Source organism: Poecile atricapillus, chromosome 21 (assembly GCF_030490865.1).
Source record: "Poecile atricapillus isolate bPoeAtr1 chromosome 21, bPoeAtr1.hap1, whole genome shotgun sequence".
Lineage (NCBI taxonomy): Eukaryota > Metazoa > Chordata > Aves > Passeriformes > Paridae > Poecile > Poecile atricapillus.
The window spans coordinates 1986270-2009110 of NC_081269.1; the positions used below are offsets into that span (position 1 = coordinate 1986270).

General features: G+C 54.3%; 2 protein-coding genes across 2 annotated transcripts in view; one reads left to right on the plus strand and one right to left on the minus strand.

Moving 5' to 3' along the window:
* HEATR6 (HEAT repeat containing 6) overlaps positions 1–22841 on the plus strand; it is a 340544-nt gene that overhangs the window by 215503 nt on the left and 102200 nt on the right. The gene's annotated exons all lie outside the window — the stretch shown is intronic.
* Positions 19990–22648, minus strand: MRPS23 (mitochondrial ribosomal protein S23). Its single transcript, XM_058854590.1, has 5 exons — positions 22523–22648; positions 22250–22417; positions 21546–21623; positions 21315–21438; positions 19990–20828 (listed from the first exon to the last, which is right to left on the minus strand). Exons 1-5 carry the CDS (start codon positions 22564–22566, stop codon positions 20670–20672), a joined length of 573 nt encoding a protein of 190 aa, XP_058710573.1. The 5' UTR covers positions 22567–22648; the 3' UTR covers positions 19990–20669.

Here is a 22841-nt window from a genome sequence, read left to right on the forward strand (position 1 = left end):
GCTCTCTCAGCATCCCTGGGCTCCGTGCTCACCCGGGAGCGCTTCCCCCTCCTCAGAGCCGGGAGCTGGGAAGCAGCACCATTTCAGGTGTGAACTTTCTAATTTGTTTTGGTCCTTTTAAACGGCACAGGACTGCCAGGCAGGCTGACATCACCCGTGGAGGCATTTAAAGAAATGGATGGATCCAAGCAGGAGATGGATGTGTTGGCCGAGCACAGCCCGGGCGAGCTCAGCTACACGAGCGTGGTGTACCTTCCCTGCTCAGCATCTTCATTAATAATGTCTTTACTCCAAAAGCATTTCCATCATTGTGGCTCTGCAGTGACGGCCCCGGAGCAGCCCCAGCCCTCCCCCAGAACAAGCAGCAAAATAAGGGAGATTAAAACCCAGCAGAAACAAGCGGGGTGTGCTGGGCAGAGCGGTGGGGGGGTGTTAATGCCAGGATCCCGGGCAGGGGGCCAGGCTGGGTCCCAGCTGGCTGTGCCAGGATGGCACCAGAGGCCCCCCCGGCCCCCCCAGCCCAGCTGGCTCTGGTGACCTCATGGAGGGCTCACTACAGGTGTGACATTCCTCTCACTACAGGTGTGACACTCCATAACCCGAGTGGGCTCCTGCTGGAGGAGCTTCGATCCGGTGAGAGCATCCCAAAGCTGCAAACCCAGCCCCAGGAGCTCCTGCTCCAGCCCCAGCCCCAGAGGAGACAAAATCCCACACGTAATAAATCTGCATTTCACTCTGCTCATCCGTCAGACCCTACCTGCAGCCCCAGGGATGGGAAGTGTGCAGGGAGAGCTCCGTGGGACAGGGACAGGGCAGGGACAAACCCAGCCTGCTCCCACCCCTGCCCCCTCCTACCTGGGAAACACGAGCTTGGCAGGAGGGCAGGGAAACACCTCCTCTTGCAGGGCAGCAGAGACGTGCTGTGAGCGCTGGTCACAAACTCTGCAGCACTTTGGGGTGCTGTGAGCCCACGGAGATGTCACAGCTCCTGTCCCCATCGCCTTGTTTGTCCAGCTCCGTGTCAGCCAGCCTCAGCCGTGCCATGGGGACGGCTCTGTGGCAGGGTGTGACCCCCAGCACGGCCCCAGCCCCACCACAGCACACGGCAGAGGGAAGCAGAGGTATCAAGGGGCTGATTTACAGTAACCTGCACAGGGAGAGATGTTTGGGGTGCTCAGCCTTCATCAGAACATTTGTCATGTTTCTGCTTCGATTTGAAGGGGGGTGAGGAGGGAAATTAGTCCTTGGGGCTTTGGCACGGGTTTGTTTTGGTGGAAGCAGGGACAGCACCCCAGCAGTGCCACCAGCAGTGCCACCAGCAGTGCCACCAGCAGTGCCACCAGCAGTGCCACTGTTCCAGCTCTGCAGCTGAGCCCAGCAGCACCAGCACCAAAGGTTCCAGTAAAACATCGGCTGCTGTTGCATGGCTGCAGGGCTGGAGGCCGAGGTCTCACCTGTGGGTGCCCCAACTCCCCACCCACACCTCACCCATGGATTTAGCAAAGTATTTCCATTTCTTTTTCCTTTAATGTAAAAACATTCATATTTACGAAGGAGTCTGTCACTACCGTATGTTGAGCTCCTTTTCCACACATGAAACAAGCTGCTTTCAAGCTTTTTAATTGGAACTGAGTGAAGTCTTAGCAGAACAATTAGATAATGAGGAGGAAGGGAAATATTTTCTACCCTCCATATGAACAATGACCCGAGTTTCCTTCTCCTCACAAGGACTGCAGAGACTGGCTGAACTGGGGGTCAATTCTGTGGCTGCCTCAAGAGAAAGCCTCAATTGTTTTTCACCCAGCCAAGTGCAGGGGAGCTCCAGCTGCACCCGCACCCCTGGACACGCAGTTTCCATGGATCCACCATTTACAGCCCCAGCCCATGGACTGACACAGCCCCACACTGCACCCCACGGCCCCAACCCCATCACTGCTGCCTTCAGCACCTGAGCCAAGGCAGATCAGCTGCTCCAGGCCTGTCAGCTCCCATTAGCACAGCCAGAGCCACCAGCAAACCAAGACAAAGCAGCGATTTCATCCATCCCTGCTGTGTGTGTGAACATCCCAGCCTGGCCGGGAGCTGAGCGATGACAGCCAGAATTTGGGGAGGGAGGAGAGACCCCAGCCCAGCTCCCGAGGGCAGGGATGGCCGTGCCAGGGGCTCTGCAGAGTTTCTGTGGAAATTCCAGTTGGAATATCAAAGACTCACAGAATGGTTTGGGTTGGGAGGGACCTTAAAGGTCATCTCATTCCCTGCCACGGGCAGGGACACTTCCCACTAGACCAGGGTGCTCAGAGCTCCACCCAGCCTCATCCTGAACACTTCCAGCTCCAATACCAATGTCCCTAAACAGGTCTGCATCACCTGCTGGCATCACCTGCAGGGTGCTGGCCCCCAGGCAGGGCCAGCACGGAGCAGGGACAGCCACCATGCACTGGACACACCACAAGTCTCCCTTCCCAAAACACTCCAGCTCCTGGACCACAGCAAAGCCCCAAACCCCAAAAGAGCTGCACCCCACCAGCAGCAGCTGCCCGAGCCCATCGGCCCAGCCCAGCACCGAGCCAGCAGCCGGGTGATTAATATTGAACATCAACAAACAAAACAATTGAAAAGTCAACAGTTTAGGGGAAGAGGGGGCTGCGACAGCCCCGCGGTCCCGAGGATTATTTCAAATGTGCAAAATGCCATCTCTCTAAATAATCAAACTCCACTGCTGCGACTCGGAAATTGCCACCCACGGCTAAAGCTCCAATTTTAAACGCATCCTCAAGTCAATCTTTGTAAATTCCACATTAAATATTGATCAGCCCCAGAGAGGGCTGATGCTGCGTGTTTAGCATAGATGTGCCAAATCCAGGCAGCGGAAGGAGGGTTTGCCCAGATCCCAGCCCGGGTCACGGCGTGGCTGTGCACCTGTGACATCTCCGGGGCAGGGATCAGCACCATGGCACAACTCCCAGCGGGATTCCTGCAGAACCTGCCTGGACAGCAGCACGTGGAAACACAGAGAAGGACAAGGCAGCATCCTCCCTGATGGCCAGTGCCCGAGGCACCATAAGGAATATTTCAACATGGACACAGGAAGGAAGGAAGGAGACAAGCGCTGGTGCTTCCCTTCCAAAGGCACCGGCTCCAGCCCCATTCCATGGGAGCAAAGAGAGCCCAAGAAATTCAAGTTACGGCATCAGGGCTGGTCTGGTTCCCAAATTCACAGCATCACTGGAGGGCTCCAAGGGGGAGCTCTGACCTACCAACATTCCCACTGATCCCATCAGGAAGGGGTTTAAGGAAAACATCATTGTTGGGAAATGATCCCTTCTATTTCCAAATCCCCAAACATCATGCGTGTGTGTATATATATATATATATATATATAAATATATTTATATGCCTGGAGTATTATGAAATCATACTTGAAACCCAGATTCCAACTCCATTTCCCAAGCACTCGTATAAAATTTTCATTACAGATTGCTGCCCTGCCGTGGAACCAGAGGGCAACTTTATTAGAGGCCGCCTGGCAGCAGGAGAATGAGCCAGTCAACAGCTCCAGACATTCCTCTGCGAGATATGGCAGAGTGCTGGAAATGGAACAGATTATATAAAAAAAAGTAATTCAGAGCAATTTCTAGTAAAGAGTCAAAGAACCATATAATTCAACATTTATATAGACAAGGCTTCAAGGGAGCTCTTCAAAAAAAAAAAAAAGAGGACAAGGTAACGGTAAAGAACTCTGGTTTGATTTTTCCTCTTTTCTAAATTTCTTTTTTAACCTGCCCTGTTGGTTTGTGCCACACTTGGCTCCAGCAGCACCTGCAGGGACAATTCCAGCTCCCAGTGCCTGTTTGACTGCTGCTCTTCCTCGCCCCTCTCCCCACTTGACCCGAGGGCAGGTTCTGCTCTTCCCAACAAACCTGCCAGCCAATGCTGCCAGGGATGGGGCATCATCTTCCCAAATGTGCTCACATGCAGTTCTCCTCTTCCTCCTCTCCCCTGGCTCCCTCCTGGTGCTATAAAAAGAGCAGAGGAGAAGACAATCCTTTTTCTCCGTGATTAATTGGGGCGGCAGCGGGCCCGAGGCGCGAGCAGCTCCGGTACCTGCAGCATTTCCAAGGTGCTGCAGCTGCAGCAGCCCCGTGACTTTCCCCCACCATCGTTTGTCATCTCCTGACACTGATAAAGAGCTTCTCCAGCGCTGTGTCTTTCCGAGGGAACATATCCATATCAAAGCTGCTTGGATCATCCTTTTGCAAACTATCTGCTGCATTTTCTGGCCTAGTTTCCTTTGTGATCCCCAGCTCCTGTTCTTTCCCCTCCGTGAGCCCCTGCAGCAGCAGCAGCAGCCGAGGCTGAAGGCTCTTGGGGAGAAAAGGAGTCACTCTGCTTCCACATCCTTCAGGGACCTCTGCAAAGCCAGACTGCCTTGGTGCATCAGCCAAAACCACTTCTGCAGCCAAGGATGGTGGGATGGAAACGTTTCAGCTTCGTTCTCAGGCAGCATTTGACACGGGAGAGAACTCCTGGCATGTGGGGATGGAGGTGCTACAAGCCCGTGGTGGAGCTACAGCTGCCTGGGGGAGGTGAAAACAGCGCCTAATTCTCAATATCACCTCAGGTCACAGCGTGAGGAGTGGAAAAGCAAACACTCAGCTCCCCCGAGGTGCATCACAGCTACAGGAGCAACTTTGTGCAGCCAGAGCATGAGCAATGTCCTCGGAGCCATTGGGAAAACCATCTCCTGGCTTTCCAATGGAGCAAATTCCACCTGGAAGACCTGGGAAGAGAAAAACAAGGAACTGCTGCACCTTTTTTTTTAATCCAGAGATGCTTTTCTGTCTATGATGGCACTTCAAGAAGAGCTTAATGAACAGCATCTCCTTGGTTGTGAGAGGCACAGACAGGCCAGAGAACAGCACTGATTCATTAGCATCCCATCATGTCTGCAGCCCCTGTATTCCCCAGCCATATGGCCAGCACCATGTGCTTCCAAAAACTGGGACATCTACAGAGGCTTTATCACCAGCAGCCATCACGCTGGAGTAGCCTGTGGCTGTCTGGAGATGGGGAACATCTTATTTCAGGTTCTTCTGGGCATGAAGGAACACGGTGTGGATGGAAGCCAAGGTGACTTTGTGGGACATGAGCATCCCTCCTGCTGCAGACAGGATCTAAATCAGGATCAGCCCGGGTCCTGAGCAAAGCACAGCTCCAGGGTGGACACACATCTCCAGCAGGGACGTGCTGCCCACCCAGGTGGGAGACACAGCATCTGCCTTTCTCTCTCTCCAGATGAATTCCCCACGTGACTGACTGGAGCTCCTGGTGAGCTGAGCTGTGTCCAGCACTGAGACCTCAGCAGACACGGAAAACAGAGCACTCTCCCAGCCCCACCAGCAGCAACATCTGGGCATGGCATTAGGTGGCCATAAATTGACGTTAAGCGACCAAAAATAGATATTAAGAGACCATATGCAGCCTCTGAGAGCAGCAATCTGTGCAGGAGGCTCCTGGTTCTCGCCAAGGCACCGGGGGGAAGGAGCCCCAAAAAGAAGGGAACAGCAGCACCAGGAGGTGCCAACAGCCATGGGGGATTCCATGGGCCTTGGTGGAGGAGCAGGGAATTTGCTGTGGTGCATTTGGACCGGACCAAAGAGCTGCTGGCCCAGGGAGATGTGTCCTTGGAGACCCCAGGTGGCATCTCCTGCCCCTCCTGTGACCTCCTCCTCCTCCTCTCTCAGCAGCACCAGAACCTGTTCCACGTTCCCAGCCCCTCTCCTGTGCTCCCTAACAAGCCAATAACTCCTTCCTGGCTCCCAGCTCTGCAATTCCGTGGGACCCAGCAGGAGGGTCTGTGCTCCCTCTGCATTCACCAGCCTGTGTCAGCAGTTTGTTATGCAGCCCTGTAGGTTCTTTACTTTAAAAAAAAAAAAAAAAAAAAAAAAAAAAAAAAGAGGCGTTTTCAAAGCTTTAATGGCTTTGAAAACAACATGGAGAGTTCTCTTTACTGCAGGAGAGGTTAATGATCTCCCTCTGCTACAGAACCAAACTGGACATCATAATAAATAACCATAATAAGATATAAAGTATCACCCAGAGTGGTTCAGTGCAGAGAGCAGGTAGGAGCTGAGATGCATTTCCATTATTCAGAGTAACTGCCAGGTGGGAAATGTTCAAAGTGAAGGCAGTCAATTAAAAAATGAGAATCATGACTTAAACAGAGAGGGACTGTGTCTTGTCCTGCCTGCCATGTCCGTGTGCTCCGGCTCCCGGTGGCACTGCAGCCCTGGGGAGGTCCCACAGCCCAGGCCAGCAGGTGACACCGAGCCTGGTGCCAGCACAGCCCTCGGTGGCCCTGAGAGGGCTCAGAGAGTGCCAGACACAGAACCAGAGAATGGGCTGGGCTGGGAGGGACAGTAAAGCTCATCTCGCTCCACCTGCCCTGCCAGGGACAGGGACTCTTCTCACGGGGTCAAGCTCCATCCTTGTTTGGGCTCCCAAAACCCAGGAATGCCCCACTCACCTCCACAGCTGCTCTGCCCCATCCCCATGAGACACCAACACGCTCTGCTCTGCACAGAGCCTGACACCAGAGTCCCTGCACAGCCAGGAGGGCCAAACCTCCACCAGAAACACCAGCACGGGGACTGGCACCACCTCACAAAGCCAGCACAGGTCGGGGTGGGAACACAGCTGTCCCCTGCCCTGCGGGGAGTGGGAGCAGGAGCCAACCCACCACAGCACCAGGGGGTGCCCGATATCCCTCACAGCTCCAGGGGGTGTCCCTGACCCACCACAGCATCAGGGGTGTCCCTGACCCACCACAGCATCGGGGGTGCCCCATATCCCTCACAGCATCACGGGGTGCCCCATATCCCTCACAGCACCAGGGGGTGTCCCTGACCCACCACAGCACCAGGGGTGTTCCTGACCCACCACAGCATCGGGGGTGTCCCTGACCCATCACAGCACCAGGGGTGCCCCATATCCCTCACAGCACCAGGGGTGCCCCTGACCCATCACAGCCTCAGGGGGTGCCCCATATCCCTCACAGCACCAGGGGTGCCCCATATCCCTCACAGCATCAGGGGTGTCCCTGACCCATCACAGCACCAGGGGTGCCCCATATCCCTCACAGCACCAGGGGTGCCCCTGACCCATCACAGCCTCAGGGGGTGCCCCATATCCCTCACAGCACCAGGGGTGCCCCATATCCCTCACAGCATCAGGGGTGTCCCTGACCCATCACAGCTCCAGGGGTGCCCCATATCCCTCACAGCACCAGGGGTGTCCCTGACCCACCACAGCTCCAGGAGGTGCCCCTGCAGCGGTGCCAGCGAGGGGAGGGGTCACAGTTCGTCTCCCAGGGCATTAATCACCTTTCCTGAGCTCTGCACGCCTGGACAGAACCATTAATCAGCGCCATATCAGCCCTCCAGCCCGGCCAGGCCCCTTTGTGTGGGTCCCTTCCCATCACAGCCAGATAAGATTATCAGTGACGAGCACGACACCCATTGAGCAGCACCTGACTCGAAGAATGGGATTTTATTTTATTTTTTTATTTATCCCCCTGTCTCAAAGATGAGCTGTTTCTTGTCTTGTCAAACCACATCCTTTTCTTGAAAGAACCAGCTTTAAGAATCCAATTTGTCAAGCTGGACAATCATTTGAGAATCCATAAAAAGCCTCAGTGACTTTATCAAAAAAAATAAATCAGAAGGTTTTAAATGGTAACTGAAAAGGATTTGAAAATAGGTTGAGTGGCCTACATCAATTAATCTTCAGAGAGCTTGGGCTTTGTGAAGCTAGAGTGGCAGTGAAGTGTCAAAAACTAGTTACTGGGCTTGAGGAGACGGAAGTTATCGATATTTCTCCTCTCCTTTTTCTCTTTCTCTTCAGAACACAGTGAGGCAACATCCCCCTGCCACGGGGCACTGCAGAGCTGAGGAGGGCTGGCTGGTCAGGGCCACTCTTTCCTGCTGATATTTTCCCAGTGTTGGCCAGCAAGGGCCAGGGCTGCAGTGCCACCGCGGCTCTGAGCCTGTCACTGTCACCGAGCTCATCCCCAGCCCTGGCAGGAGCCACCACACACTGCTGGCACCTGCAGGTGGCACCTGAGGATCCCCAGCTCCATCAGCAGCTCCACTGGGGAGGGAGGAGAGCGGGGCAGAAAGAGAGAAGAGGTTTGGGAGCAAAGTGTTGCCAACCCACGGGAGACCTTGGGGCTCGCAGAGCCACCGGGAGAAGCTGGAAAATGAGAGATTTGGCCGAGGAGAGGCAGCCCCTGGAGCCACCAACCTCAGCAGGGTTGGACAACAAAACAAAACAAAACAGAGCCTCAGGGATGGACCCCAGGGGACGCCTGGATGGAAACAATGGATGGACAATTTACTGTAAAAATAAAGAGCTTAGGAGGAATCTGAACGTTGAAGAGGGAAGGGCCACGCTGCTGTGCTCTGGGATGTGAGGGGCTCCAGATGGCTCTGAGGTTTAGTGCAATAAAAAATTTAATCTGACAGGCAAGTGTGGGGCTGGAGAATAATAATAAGACAAATAATTTCCTTAAAAAAACCCGAAAGGAATCTAACAGCTCAAAGACATCTTCATTTGCCGCAAAGAACAGGGACCATCAGTTATTTACTGCGGTTGGGAGCACGCTCATGAGCTCTCAAAAGGTATTTTGTTGCAGAAGCATAATATAAGGACACTTTCCTCGCTTCCCAGCCGGGGGGAAATAGATCTGACTTGGAACTTGGCCAGAAGGGCTGCAAGTTGGGGCTCTGAAGCGAAGGTGATAACTTTACCAATTAAATATGGATGTGATTTTTCCCCCCTCTCCCACCCTGGAATACTTCTGCACTGCCATTAGGTGATGATATAAAGACACAGGCCTCCTGGTGCAGCTTAATTGCTCCTATATAGAAAAATGATGAGCTCCATTGCGCTGCACAAGGGCTGCTGTGGCTACTTGCTGCCTTATTAATAGGTGATAGCGATGTGTGCTTAATTCTTCTGCCCAAGGAAGAACAGGGAGACAGCAAAGCCCTGCTCAGCAAATACCTCAGCACTCACCAAACTGCTCCACTGAACAGCGAGGGGCTGAGGAGAGAGCTTATATTTAATCACACACTTAAAGTGTTTTGCTGAGCTGATGCTCGGTGCAGGGGAGACAGGATGCACTCCCAATTAAGTGATCTTTTATTCCCATAACCTTGTATTTTTCTTTTTTATTGATACACAGAACAGACAATCCTGGGTTTTGCAATCTGCTGCTGAATGATTTGAAGTCCAGGGTAAAGCCTGGGCAAGCTGAGGACCAAAAAAAAAGGCTCTTGTTTCAATGAACCTCAGAACAGGCTGGGAGCAGAAGGGGCTCTGGGATATCTTTCCCTGGGATGGGGAGGGGGCAGAAATCACCTTCAGCACACAGGGATGAGCAGGGACACCTTGCTTAGAAGTGAGCAGGAGGGAGGTTGCAGGGCAGAACATGGAGTTGGAAAGGTGGCCAAAGGATGCTGCCTGATATTTAATATAACATAATATCATTATTGTTATCGTAGAATCATGGAATGGTTTGAAAGGGACCTTAAAGCCTGTCCAATCCCCCCTGCCATGGGCAGGGACACCTGCCACTGTCCCAGGCTGTTCCAAGCCCCATCCAGCCTGGCCTTGGACACTTCCAGGGATCCAGGGGCAGCCCCAGCCTCTCTGGGCACCCTGTGCCAGGGCCTGCCCACCCTGACAGGGAGGATCCCTTCCTAATATCCATTTATTACTATTATTATTCAGCCTTTGGGAAAGCAATATTTATTACTGCATGTTTTCAGTCTTTACTTCCTCAGCAGCCACTAAGTCTCTCCTAAAAATCCACATTTGCCTCTGCTTCCTTACAGTCTCTCTAGGAAGAAGGTTTTTAAGGGATGACTTTCTCACAAAATAAACTGGGGAGCCACCCTGCATGAAAAGCAGGCGGGCAGGGGCTGCAGGGGGTTTGCATTTGCTTCTGCTGAGGCTCTGCAGGTTGAGTTCCATCCCCACAGAAGCTGCGGTGAGCGCAGGGGGAGCGGCCGCCGCCAAATTGATGGCAACAGAAAAAGCTGGAGGTACAAATGGCCTGAGAGAAAGCGTGATGAGATGTGACTGCCCTGGGTGCGGGGACTGGAGAGAGCAAAATGGGAAAAGACCACCTGGATGAAGAGAAAATGCTGCTGATTGCTCGGGGAAAATGGAGTTAAAGATCATTGGAACGGACAAGGCAATCTGGCGGGCGCTGGGATGGATTCCAGGGCAAGGAGGGGAGGGGGCTGCGGCCCGGGATGGGCTGGGGACACAGGGGGGCTCCTTCCTCCCCTGCAGCCCCTGGCAGAGCAGGAGTGAACCAGACAAGTTTGGGGAGCAGTTGAGGGGTCACACAAGTTTTTGGGTAGGACAGGTCCCCACATCTCCCCCAGCCCGAGGACCTTGACCCCGAGTGATGCTGTGTGCGTGCTCTGGGCTGTGGATTCACACACAGCCCAAGATTTTCTAAAGGTTATGCAAAGGTTCCCACCCAATTAACGTGCCCGAGCAGCACCAGCTCTGTTTGCCTCATTTCCAAAGCTGTAGGTCACAGGACAGCTCGGCAGCTCCCCCCGCACATCTGTGCTGGTCCCTCGGTGCTGGAGCACATTCCAGCGCAGGGCTGATGGCAGAGATGAAGATAACAATAATGATGTATCCATTTCCTCTACCTCGGGCGTTTTTAAGTCATCTCATCTCAGAAATGAGCCAATTCCAGTTTTGCATGACAACCTGTTGGGCCCTCTCAGCCACGGGCAGATGGTGGGGTTGTATTCACACATCACCTCATGGAGCACCTGAAAGGCTGGGACCCCATCACTGCTCTGCTCCAAGGTCACAGAATCACAGAACACTTTGAGTTGAAAGGGACATTAAAGATCATCTGGTTCCAACCCTCTGGAACTACCTGGATTCCTCCCTGGAAGGGAGGAACGAAGGTCAGAGACTGACCCAGCTTCCTCTCGCTGATCTGCCCAACACCCTCTGAACTCCTGTGACACCAGAAGGGAGGCAGAGCCCCAGGAAGATGGAGATTTAGTTTGCTCTGGGTGCTGACCAAACCTGCAGCAGCCCTGGAGCCAGGCTCCAGCTGCAGGATCAGGCTGCAGGCAGCACAGGCAGAGATGGATCCCTGCAAAACAGGCAGGAGACACATTTCTTCAAATGTCCCTTCTCATATCATTAATTATGTCTCGGGTTACTAAACACAAGCAAATTAGGATGATTTCCTTCCCAGCCTGAGCCTGAGGTTTGCTATTCCCTTTCTCTCAGGTCTTCCATTAGCCCTTATAGATGATTTCCCTGTCAGGCTTCCCACGCCTGCTCTCAGCTCCCCAGCATTCCCATCCACCCAATCTGTGCTCATTGCAACTCCGAGTGCTCCACTAATTCCTCTCCTCGTGTTGCAATTTCACATTCCCAAATATTGGGTGTAATGGCAGCAGCGCTCCTGCCGCTGCTTCCAAATTAAATGAGCCAGGAGGAAAAACATTCGGAACCATTTTCAACCGAGCGTTTATGGTTTGAAGGACATTTTAAAGACAGGGAGCATAACCTGGTGCCTGTGGATGTTCGTGAGGATTTCATCATGAGAGACTGCAAATAGGGGTTGGAGCAGAGCAAAAAAAGGGGTTAAGAAGATGAGACTTACTTTTCCAACCCTCCCAGTGTCCCACAGAGCAGGGCTGGTCATCTTGGCTGTGTTTTTGGGGTCTGGAGAAAACAAAGAGCCACCAGCAGCAAAAGGTGGAGCTCAAGTAACCTTTTTAACCCAAGGAATTGCAAAATCAAGCGCATTTTTTAAAAGCTGCTTTTTTGGAGAGCCCCTTGATAAAGGCACAAGGAAAGAACCTGGAGAAGAGGCTGTGGCACTACAGAAATTCCCCCCGGGTCCCCCCGTGTGCCCACCCTGCCCCACAGTGCCAGGAAGGAAAACAAACAGCAGCAGAAAGCAGAAAACTTTCAGTCTCTCTGCTGTTAATTATGATCTTACTTTGCACAGAGAACCTGTCATTCAGGCGCCGGTAATGGATAGTTTCTATTTCAATTCTCCCTCCACCCTATTATCTTTTATAAAATTCAGCCAGGCCGGTGATGGATTGATAAGGGCCGGTCCCGGCGGGAGCCGGCGCGCTCGGAATGGCTCTCACGCGCGCCCAACTTCTGTATCTTTTTAAATATTTCAGCTGTTTGAGATCTTTATTTCACATTTCGATTTCCTGTAGTACAGTAAATTTATCTTAGTCACCCAGTCAAGTTCTCTCCAAGTCTCTTATCTTCTCCTCTCTGCTCAGCTGAAGGCCCCTACACTATCAGCGCTGCCGATAAAGCCCTGGCAATGCTCAGATCGCGCTGATCCCGCGGCCCCAAGGAGACCTTGGAAGCCTCACGCCGGCCACCAGCTGCAAGTTCAGCGCTCAAACCCCGCGCTGCCTCCTGCCAAGGCATCTCCAGGACGGCTGGAAAAGCGTCTGGGGCTTCCCGGAGACCCAAAGGCCGGTGGGGCCGAGGGCAGCTGCTCCCCGCAAGGAAAAGGCCAGCGGGGAGCAGCCGGGATGTCCCCAGGGATGTCCCCAGGGGAGGGGTCTGTGCCGGCCAGAAGCGCTGCCGCCGTCCCAGGCCGGCAGGCAGAGGTTATCCACCAGGCAGGGATGCGTTTCGCCCCCACTAAAACACAGATTTTGAAATGTCTCAACAGCAAGGAGCAGAGAGAGCATCGCACGCTGCCACGGGAAACCCACCCCAGCAGTGCTGTCCCGCCGGGGGAGGAGATGGGAGCAGTCAAACTGAAATAATAATGGAAAAAAACAGCAAAGAGGTAAAAAATCCCAGCAAACAGGTAAAAAACCTCAGCAAACAGGTAAAAAACCTCAGCAAACAGGTAAAAAACCCAGCAAACAGGTAAAAAACCCCAACAAACAGGTAAAAAAACCAGCAAACAGGTAAAAACCCCAGCAAACAGGTAAAAACCCCAGCAAACAGGTAAAAAACCCAGCAAACAGGTAAAAAACCTCAGCAAACAGGTAAAAAACCTCAGCAAACAGGTAAAAAACCCAGCAAACAGGTAAAAAACCCCAGCAAACAGGTAAAAATCCCAGCAAACAGGTAAAAACCCCAGCAAACAGGTAAAAAACCCAGCAAACAGGTAAAAAACCCAGCAAACAGGTAAAAATCCCAGCAAACAGGTAAAAAACCCAGCAAACAGGTAAAAAACCCAGCAAACAGGTAAAAATCCCAGCAAACAGGTAAAAACCCCAGCAAACAGGTAAAGCCGAGTCACCTTCTCGCTGCTCCGCCGGTGGCAGCGCCGAGCGCGATCAGGCAGCACCCCCTGGTGCCACCGCGGGCACCGGGAGCGGCGGCGGTGGAGAGCCGGGAGAGCTCTGCCCAGGAAAGCTCTGCCCAGGAAAGCTCTGCCCAGGAAAGCTCTGCCCAGGAAAGCTGGGATTCGGCCCACGGCCGGTGGATGCCCCGGAGAGGCTGAAAGGGGCTGCGGGAGGCAGCGCAGCTCGCCCGCCTCGCTCCGAACACAAACACGCTGCTTTGGGACCGTCCCCGTGCCTCCCGCAGCATCCCGGAGCTCCAGGATCAAGGGAATCTTGGGGATTTCCCTCCTGGGGAACAGCTCTGGTGGTGCCCTGCTCACGGAGCTCGGCTCCACTCCTCTCTTGGGGCTCTTGGGGTGATTTCCTGCCCCAGGATCACAGCCAGCAGCAGGGCACCCAATAAATACACTCCCAGAAAGGTGATGTATCTGTAGGGGAAGCCATGGAAATTCCCAAACCCTCTTAAATATCCGTTTCCTGGCTCTAAAGCATTGGGAAGTTGCCAGCTGGGGAATGCATTTGTCTGCTCCCCTCTGTGTATTTTCTGCTTTTCATTATAATTTGCTAAATAATACATTACAGTGAGTTATTTATCACACTCAGCCGTTTCACGATGCCTCCTCCATCCCGGGGAATTTCACCCATAAATCAGACACACAAATATCTGCTGGAATGGCTGGAGGTTTAACCCTGCACCCTTCGGCTGCCCCAGCAGCTCACAGGAGCCAGCCCGGGGAAAGGATGAGCTCCAGCCCCGGGAGTGAGCAGAGAGGCACAGCAGGGACAGAGCAGAGCCCCAGAGCTGAGCAAGGAGCTCGGCCAACACCAGGCTGTCACTGCGGGGAAATGAGACAAGGACAGCGCTCACCTTCAGTCCCGAGAGGGAAAATTTATGATTCTTCCTTTCCAAGTCACTGTACCCCTCCCTTTGAAACAAATTGCTTTGCAAATATGGATTAATTTAACTTTACACCATCCATCTTAAATCAACAGTATCGGGGCCCACAGATTGGGAAATCAAGACATGGAAGGGAAAATTTAAAAAGCAGAACTAGGAACAAAACCCCCTCTCTGTGCTTTAACTACAAAATCATCTTTCCTCATTAGCAACTAATCAGAACTACCAGAGGGGAAGAGATTACAGACAGGGCGGAGAGGGGAGTAACTCACAGAAATACAGACATCAGAACAGATTTTCATTTATTTACTCATTTATCACAGTGAGTCACAGGCTTTGGGTTCATGAGTCTGCATTAGCCTTGCAGGATTTTGGGATGCAATCTCCAAAATCTCAAAAGTGAACAGGTCACAGCCACGTGCCATCTCAGGAAGGAGAAAATCAGCAGTTTGGGGCTGGTCTCGGGAAGTCTGATATTGCTTTGGCTGTTGGATTAGAAGGAACCACTAATCTTCCCTCGCCAGCCTCCTAATCTCTCCGGGAGCCCAGATGCCTTATCTGAAACTTGCTCAGTGGAGATCAGCCCAGGCTGCCTGGCACTGGGATGGATTCCAGCGGCTCTGGGAGCCAGGGAGCGACAGCCAGGGAAGCTGAGGTGCCCCAGGGCACCCTGTGATGTCCCAGGATGGGAGCAGGGTGGGGATGGACGGCACCGATGTCAAACTCGGGCTGTTTGCTCCTTATGTGAGCAGCTCCCGAACGAGCTCCGAGTGCCAGCGCTGAGCCCCTGCAGCCCTTCTGCTCCTCCAAACACCTCCGGGCACACTCAGCCTGTGTGTTTAGACACCAAAATAAACCACCAGCAGTTCAGAGGCTTTTTTCCCCTCCCTGTTTCCCCCCGAAATTATTGGCAAGAAGCCAAGAGCTTTATTTACTCCAGGCAGGGAATGTCTCATTTCGAGCTTTCCTTTTTCTCCCAGGTTCATCCCAGCTCTCCAGAAGTGAGGAGAGACTCCCAGAGCTGACCACCTTCCCCGGATCGCAGCAGCCCCGGGATGCCCCAACAGGGCTCTGCCCGCACTGAGCATTTCCTGCGGCATTCCCAGCCCTGCACAGCAGCCCACGCTGGGAAAACAGGAACATCTTTTTAAATAAGAGGAGGAAATGGTGTCTTTGTGTCAGGCAAGTGGAAGAAATCCAGGACCAAGAGACTGCAGAGCCTTTCCACTTCAGACAGCAGGTGCTCTCCAAGATGTGGTTATGGCAACAAAATAAATGATGGATAATTGCTTTTGTGACAACTTGCCAATTAAATTAGACTCAGCAGAATAACATAATGACAATTTGTTATGCTCTGGTGGGCACTAACACACCAATCATAATTAAATGCTATGACTGAAATAGAATGCTGCTGTACACAGGAATATATAACCCCAATTCCCTCCCAGTGAAACATTATAGGTTCAGACTTGATTTCAATTTCTGGAGGATAATAGCATTAGCGCACATCAGAATGAGCTTGCAATATGCAGAGAGGCAGCAGCAGCACAGGGACAGACAGAGCCAAGGGCAGCTGAGCCACCGGGCTGGGACCCCCCAGCTCTGCTGCTCGGGCCTGGGAGCAGCGGGGGATGTCCCAAAGCACGGCTGAGTCCAGGGGAGGATTCAAATCCCTGCCTCGGGGGAGGGACCGGCTCCGAGCGAGTGACACCGGCCCGGGGGAGCAGCCCCACCGGGGCAGAGCTGATGGGGATGGGGCCAGAGGGGGCTGCACATCCCTCTCTGCCAGCAAAGCCCTCACAGCCAGACTGAGCTGCGGGACACAGCGCAAATATTCATTAAATCGTCAAATATTCATTAAATGCACTGCTGTGCCCAAGAGTGAACTCAGCCCACAGCTGGGATCAGCCTCAGCCCCACCGGCTGACCCGGCCAAACTGGCCCTGGCTGCCATCACTGGGTCAGAAGTGACCAACGAGGGGCTCAGGTCCTGCCAGTACTTAACATTTACAGATAAAACAGCAGCAGCTTCTTCAGCCACTGCTGATGCTGTTCTCACTGGTTTGCTCTGACCCTCCTGCTGCTCCTGCCCTGCACCTTACACATCCCAGAACTCTGGGGCCAGGAATTACCATGCCATGGACATTGCTGGTGCTGCAGAAGCAAAACACCACAAGGAGCACCAATCCAAATTTGTTAAAAGCCCTAATTTAGAACCAGAACCAGGCAGGTGGCAGAGCTGACAGTGCCCAGGTCTTGCAAAGCAGGAGCCACCTCTGTGCCACCCCCTCTCCAGTGTGGAAACACAAGCACGTCAGGGCAGCACCTGCTCCAATTCCACATCCATTTTCCTAACAGATATCGATTTCTGGAATATTCCAAAGCTCAAAATGGGGCAGGTTTGAAGACCAAATGTGTGTGTGCAGGCAGGGTTGGACAGAGACAAATCCCAGGTGACTCCACAGTGGCAATGCCAACAATTTTATATCTTATTTGGAGCTATGTTCTTTAAACGCTTTATTATCTGCCTCGCTGAAGCTTGGCATTGGCAAGGTCAGATCACCTGTTTTTCCAGCAAAGCTGATGAATTATTTTGGCTGCTCCAGACATTAGACCTGATCCTATTAAATCCTTAGTTCCTTTGCCCTCAACACATACCAGCAGATAATCCATGGCCCAGGAACACGTGAAGCAGCTGAGCAGGGCTCTGGGAGCAGCTGCCTGTGGGTTAAAACAGTGCCCAAGCTCAGAGCCCGGCTCTGCAGCCCTGATCTGTGGGGCTGGAGGTGTTTATTCCAGCAGGACACCTCCTGCACTGGCACTGCTTGGGAAAACATCACTCTAAGGACACTGCATCATCCCCAGGAGACTCCTCCAGGCACCCACAGCACCGGTGTAGCTGTGCCCTGCTGGAGGGCAGGCAGCTCTGCACCCCGAAACCTCCGGGTGAAGCCCCCATTTTTAGGAGCTGGCCTTGGAAAACCTTCAGCCTGGCCTTGGAGAACCTTCAGAGCTGTGGAAGGTGTCACTGCCCGTGCTTCTCTCGGCTCCGGAGCCTCAGGAATTAAGGCTCAGTGTAACCGGAACTCCGGCATTTACCGTCACTTAAAATAGCCTTAAATCAGGAGCTGCCACACGCAGCGCCCGCCCCGCGGGAGGAAGGTCAGGAATTTGGCCCAGGAAAGGTCACCCGGCTGCTCCGGGCTGTGGGACGGCGAACGAGCCTTGCCAAGGGCTGCGGGGACATCACGGAGCGCAGGGGCTGTCCCTGGGCCGGGCAGTCCCGGAGCAGCCCGCACCCGGGGCTCTCCATCCCCCGCTGCCGGGGGAAGGCGCGGTGCCTTTCACATCCCTCTGTGCTGAAGGCTCGGAGCCGCAGCCGGGCTGGGGAACCCGCAGCGCCCGGGCCGGGCTCGGGAGGAGCCGCCGGGAGCGGAGCGCGGCTCCCACCTAGCGGGGAGCACCGGGGGACCGGAACGGGGACACCGCACAGCCAGAGCCTCAGACAGCCCTGCTCCTGCTGCCGGGGAAACACACACACACCGACAGACAGACAGACACACCGACAGACAGACACACACACACCGACAGACAGACAGACACACACCGACAGACAGACAGACACACACCGACAGACAGACACACCGACAGACAGACACACACACACTGGCAGACAGACAGACACACCGACAGACAGACACACACACCGACAGACAGACACACACACCGACAGACAGACACACCAACAGACAGACAGACACACCAACAGACAGACAGACAGACACTGGCAGACAGACAGACACACCGACAGACAGACAGACACACCGACAGACAGACAGACACACACACACCGACAGACAGACACACACACACCGACAGACAGACACACACACACCGACAGACAGACACACCGACAGACAGACACACCGACAGACAGACACACACACACCGACAGACAGACAGACACACACCGACCGACAGAGACACCGACAGACAGACAGACACACCGACAGACAGACACACCGACAGACAGACACACACACACCGACCGACAGAGACACCGACAGACAGACAGACACACCGACAGACAGACACACACACCGACAGACAGACACACACACCGACAGACAGACACACACACCGACAGACAGACACACACACACCGACAGACAGACACCCTGACAGACAGACACACACACACACACCCCCCAACAGACAGACACACAGACAGACACACAGACAGACAGACAGACACACCCCACCCAGCTGTGCCCAGAGCCTCTGCACTGCATTCCCGCAGTTCCAGCGCTCCCATCAAAGCCGCTCAAAGTCGCTGCTTTAACTGGTTTGATGTCAATTGCACAAACTCTGCGGCTCGCAGCCCTCGCCCCGCGTGTTCCCCGACACCACAGACACAACAAATCCACGCACAGGACATTCCAACCCCTGCTCCACCAACCAGACCTGCCCCTGCCTCAGCCCAGGGCTGGCTGTGTCCTGGCAGCTCCCAGCAGGGAATTCCCACACTCACACCGCGGCAAGGCTCCTGTTCTCCCTGTCTCTCCCCTCTCCACAGGCTCCCAGACAGATTTCCAGGTTCTCCCGCACATTTGGCCACGCACCTGCCTCGGGCCCACGAGCAGCGCAGTGCAGAGTGCTCCTGCAGGGGCAGGGTGTGGAGCACAGACACAGACACTGAGCTGCTCCTCCAACCTGAGGCCTCTGCACTGCCCGAGCCGGGGTTTGGCTCCCTGGCACGAGGCAATCACCCCATAACACCCTCACCTGTGGGCATCCCTGTGACCATGGGAATGAACACCCTGCAGCTGGACACCATCCCTGTGGCCATGGGAATGAACACAGGAATGAACACCATCCCTGTGACCTCAGGAATGAACACAGGAATGAACACCATCCCTGTGACCATGGGAATGAACACCCTGCAGCTGGACACCATCCCTGTGACCATGGGAATGAACACCCTGCAGCTGGACACCATCCCTGTGACCATGGGAATGAACACCCTGCAGCTGGACACCGTCACCTTCCCAGCCATTCCAGGGGAGGAAAAACCCCTCGGGTCTCTCAGTCCACCCCCCCAGGACACAGCCGTGCCAGAGGGAAAATCCAAGGGCTCTCCCTCAGGAAGGTTGGTCCAGCTGGGAGGGATCTGCCTCCAGAGCCACCCTCTGTGACTTTTTTCAACACAAAATAAAACCAATTCAAATTTTCTCACCTGCTCTGCACAGCAACTCATCCAGGGCACACCCCAAGGCTCTGGGAGGGCTCTAAATTCGATGTTTTTGCTGATCTGGAATGGATCAATGCTAAAACAAAGGGATTTTTGCTCTCTGTAACAAAACCCTGCGGCCCTCTCAAGCTACAAAAACAGAACTGGAAATAAAGTTTGACTTTCCGAGGATAACTGAGTGATTCTGCTGCAATCACATCAGTACCAGGAGTGAACCAAGGCACAGAAACCAAGGCATGGACATTTCTACAGCCTGCTGTTCACTGCCACTGAGCTTTCCTGCATCACACACAGCAGCAGCAGCACGAAACTGAGCGGGGAGGGAGAGGTCAGACATCACTTACACCTGTTAGTGGGGGTTGGTGGCAGTCTGGGATTTTAAGGAATAGCAAATGAAGGGAAAAACACACTAAAAAAATCACAAAGAAAAAGAAAAGAGACAAAACAGACTGTTCTTCATACAGCCCAAGTCAAAATGTTTAATGAAAGATCAGCCAGCCACTGCATCTGCAGGCACGGGAAGAACTCCCTCCTAATCCCAGGAAGATTGGTTGTTATTTTTTTCCATGCCAGCTTGCCAGTGACTGTTTCCTAAGCAGCATCACCCTTCTCTCAGCAAACAGCTGGAACGTTCCCTTCTCACACTTCAAAGGTGACCAGTTTCATCAGGAGTCACTAAAATCCTGCAAAGCTCCCAATTATCTGGTACTGCCACACCTCATCTGAATTTAAGCAAAGGATGGAATGGGAAGAGCACATTACACCACTTCTATAAACAGCACCTTTCCTCAATCAGCTATAAAAAGATGACACTTCAGACAGCTGCTGGAATACATCAAACAGGATCTGCCATTCCCCCAGCAGGAAACATCTTCACTACTGCAAACCAGACACCTGAGCAGGCAGAACTTCCAGTTTTTAAAGAAAATGTTTTTCAATTTCCACTTTTACATTCGGTATTTTGCAACTCGATTTCAGGAAACAGTCGTGAACCCTAAAAACCAAAGTAAGATTATCTGTGACTTTATCAGGGTGGAGCTGGGCAGAGGGGAACGTGTCACATGGGTCCTGTTCCCTCGGGAATGTCCCAAAGGAGGGCTGGAGGGTGGCTCCTGGCAGCTCAGCAGGGCTGTCAGGAGGGACAGGGATTCTCCTTCTGTGCCCCTGCCAGCTCTGGTGGCTGCTCCTTCCCGTCCTTCCTCTTCTCCTGCAGCTCCTCCAGCACCGTTTGGAGCTGCAGCTGCAGGGCAGGACCCCTGGATCCAGCACCCTGCTGCTCCTGCTGGGCCACCTGCAGGGAAGGACAGAAAAAATCCCGTCAGACAGGGTGGGAAAAGCTTCTGAAGGGTGACTGAGGAGAGCAACAGCTCTCTGTGTGTCCAAAAAACATTTAATTCATGCTGAGGTTATTATGGAGGCACAACAGGACATCCCCAGAGAGGCTGCTGACCTCCAGCTAAAAAATGGAATAATTCAAGATACAACAACAAATATACAAAGTTCCAAATGCTTTATACAAACACACCATGAATTGTCTGAATGATTACTCAATTTCACCAGAAAAACATCTTTTCTGACCCACAAGTCCCTTAGCCTTGGCCAGACATGGTTGTGGCCAAGAGGAAAGTTTTCTCTGCAGATCAAAGACATTTTAAGACCATCAGGTGTGTGACTGCTCTGCTGAGGATTTTCCCCAGGCCAACTCAGCATTAAGGGCCTGGGAGTGGAGTTTTCTCAATCCAGCAGCCAAGTAACTCTGTGAATATTCAGTACTCACTTTATCTACTCCTCTTCTCTGTAAAAGGATCCCACTGGCTAAAAGGGCTTTTCCTGTTTCTTCAAACAACTTCTCCTCTTCAATCTTCCCTTCTTCCTTCAGCTCATTGTATTTCTCAACAAACCTGGATTGTAAAGTTGCTTTTTTACACTCACAAACAACATTCTGGTTCACTGCCTGAAGGGGAAAGGGGCAGCCTCAGAGACATTCCAGGTTTAATTATCATCTCACCTCTGGCAAGTAGATTTGAAGTTTAACTGTGTCAGGTCGAAAGGTCTGGGGCCGTTGCCATAAACTTTGTAAAACCTCCTGCTCAGGAAAGGAAAGTTCAGATTTTGCAGCTCAACCCGGAGGAAACAGACAAGAGTTAACTCAGGGTGCAGCAAGAGCATTCCTGCCGCTGTTTCTCCTCCTCACGGGAGCCTCTGTGCACGGGGGGCAGCGTCCCGGGCGGCTCGGGGCTGGGAGCGGCTCCGGGACAGCGGGAGGGGCCCCGGGACAGCCCCGGGACAGCGGGAGGAGCCCCGGGACAGCGGGAGGAGCCCCGGGACAGCCCCGGGACAGCGGGAGGGGCCCCGGGACAGCGGGAGGGGCTCCGGGACAGCGGGAGGGGCTCCGGGACAGCCCCGGGACAGCGGGAGGGGCCCCGGGACAGCGGGAGGAGCCCCGGGACAGCCCCGGGACAGCGGGAGGGGCCCCGGGACAGCGGGAGGGGTCCCTGTCCTGCCAGGGGTGGCTCTGGAGGAGTGTTGGGGTCCCTGCAGCCCCCAGCAGTCTGGGATTGTAAATGAGCCGCGGTGAGAGCGGCTCCGGAGCTCCGGGCTGGGCGGGATCCGCCGTTCCGAGCCCGGGGAGCGGCACCGAGCCCAGCAGAGGAGGAGCGAAGGCTGGCGGCGGCTGAGGGCCAGGGGAGGGCGGTGTGCCGGGGCACTCACGCTCGCACCGAATCCTCCCGGTACAAGATGGGCGCGATCCGGTCCCGGGCGCCGCCGTGGCGCGGCCGCGGCACTCGGTACACGGGCTCCCGCAGCGGCGGCAGCGCGGCGTACACGTCCAGCCACAGCGGCTTCTCCAGCAGCCCGAGGCGCACCAGGCTCCGCGTCCTGCGGGGGACAAGCGGCGGTGGGAGGGGCTCAGGGGGCCGCGCTCACGGGAGAACCGGGACCCCCGGCCCCCGCCCCGGCTGAACCTCCCCCCCCGCCCCGCACCGGCTGAACACGCTCCCGATCTTGTGCGTGCGGCTCCCGGCCATGGCGGCCCCGCCGGAGCCCGGCCCGGTGCTGCCCCACAGCCGGAACCGGAAATGGAACCGAACGGAACCGGAACCGGAGCGGCCGCCAGGGCACGTAGCCGAGTGCCCAGGCAGCGCCAGCCGATGGCCGAGCGGCGGCGCAGCCCGATCGCCCCCATCAGTTTGGCGGCCGCCCCCGGCGCTGTCGCGACAGACGGGACCGGCCCGGGGCTGCCCCGGCACCCTCTGCCCCGGCCCGGGCAGCACCAGCAGTGCCGGGGCTCGTGGGAGCCTCG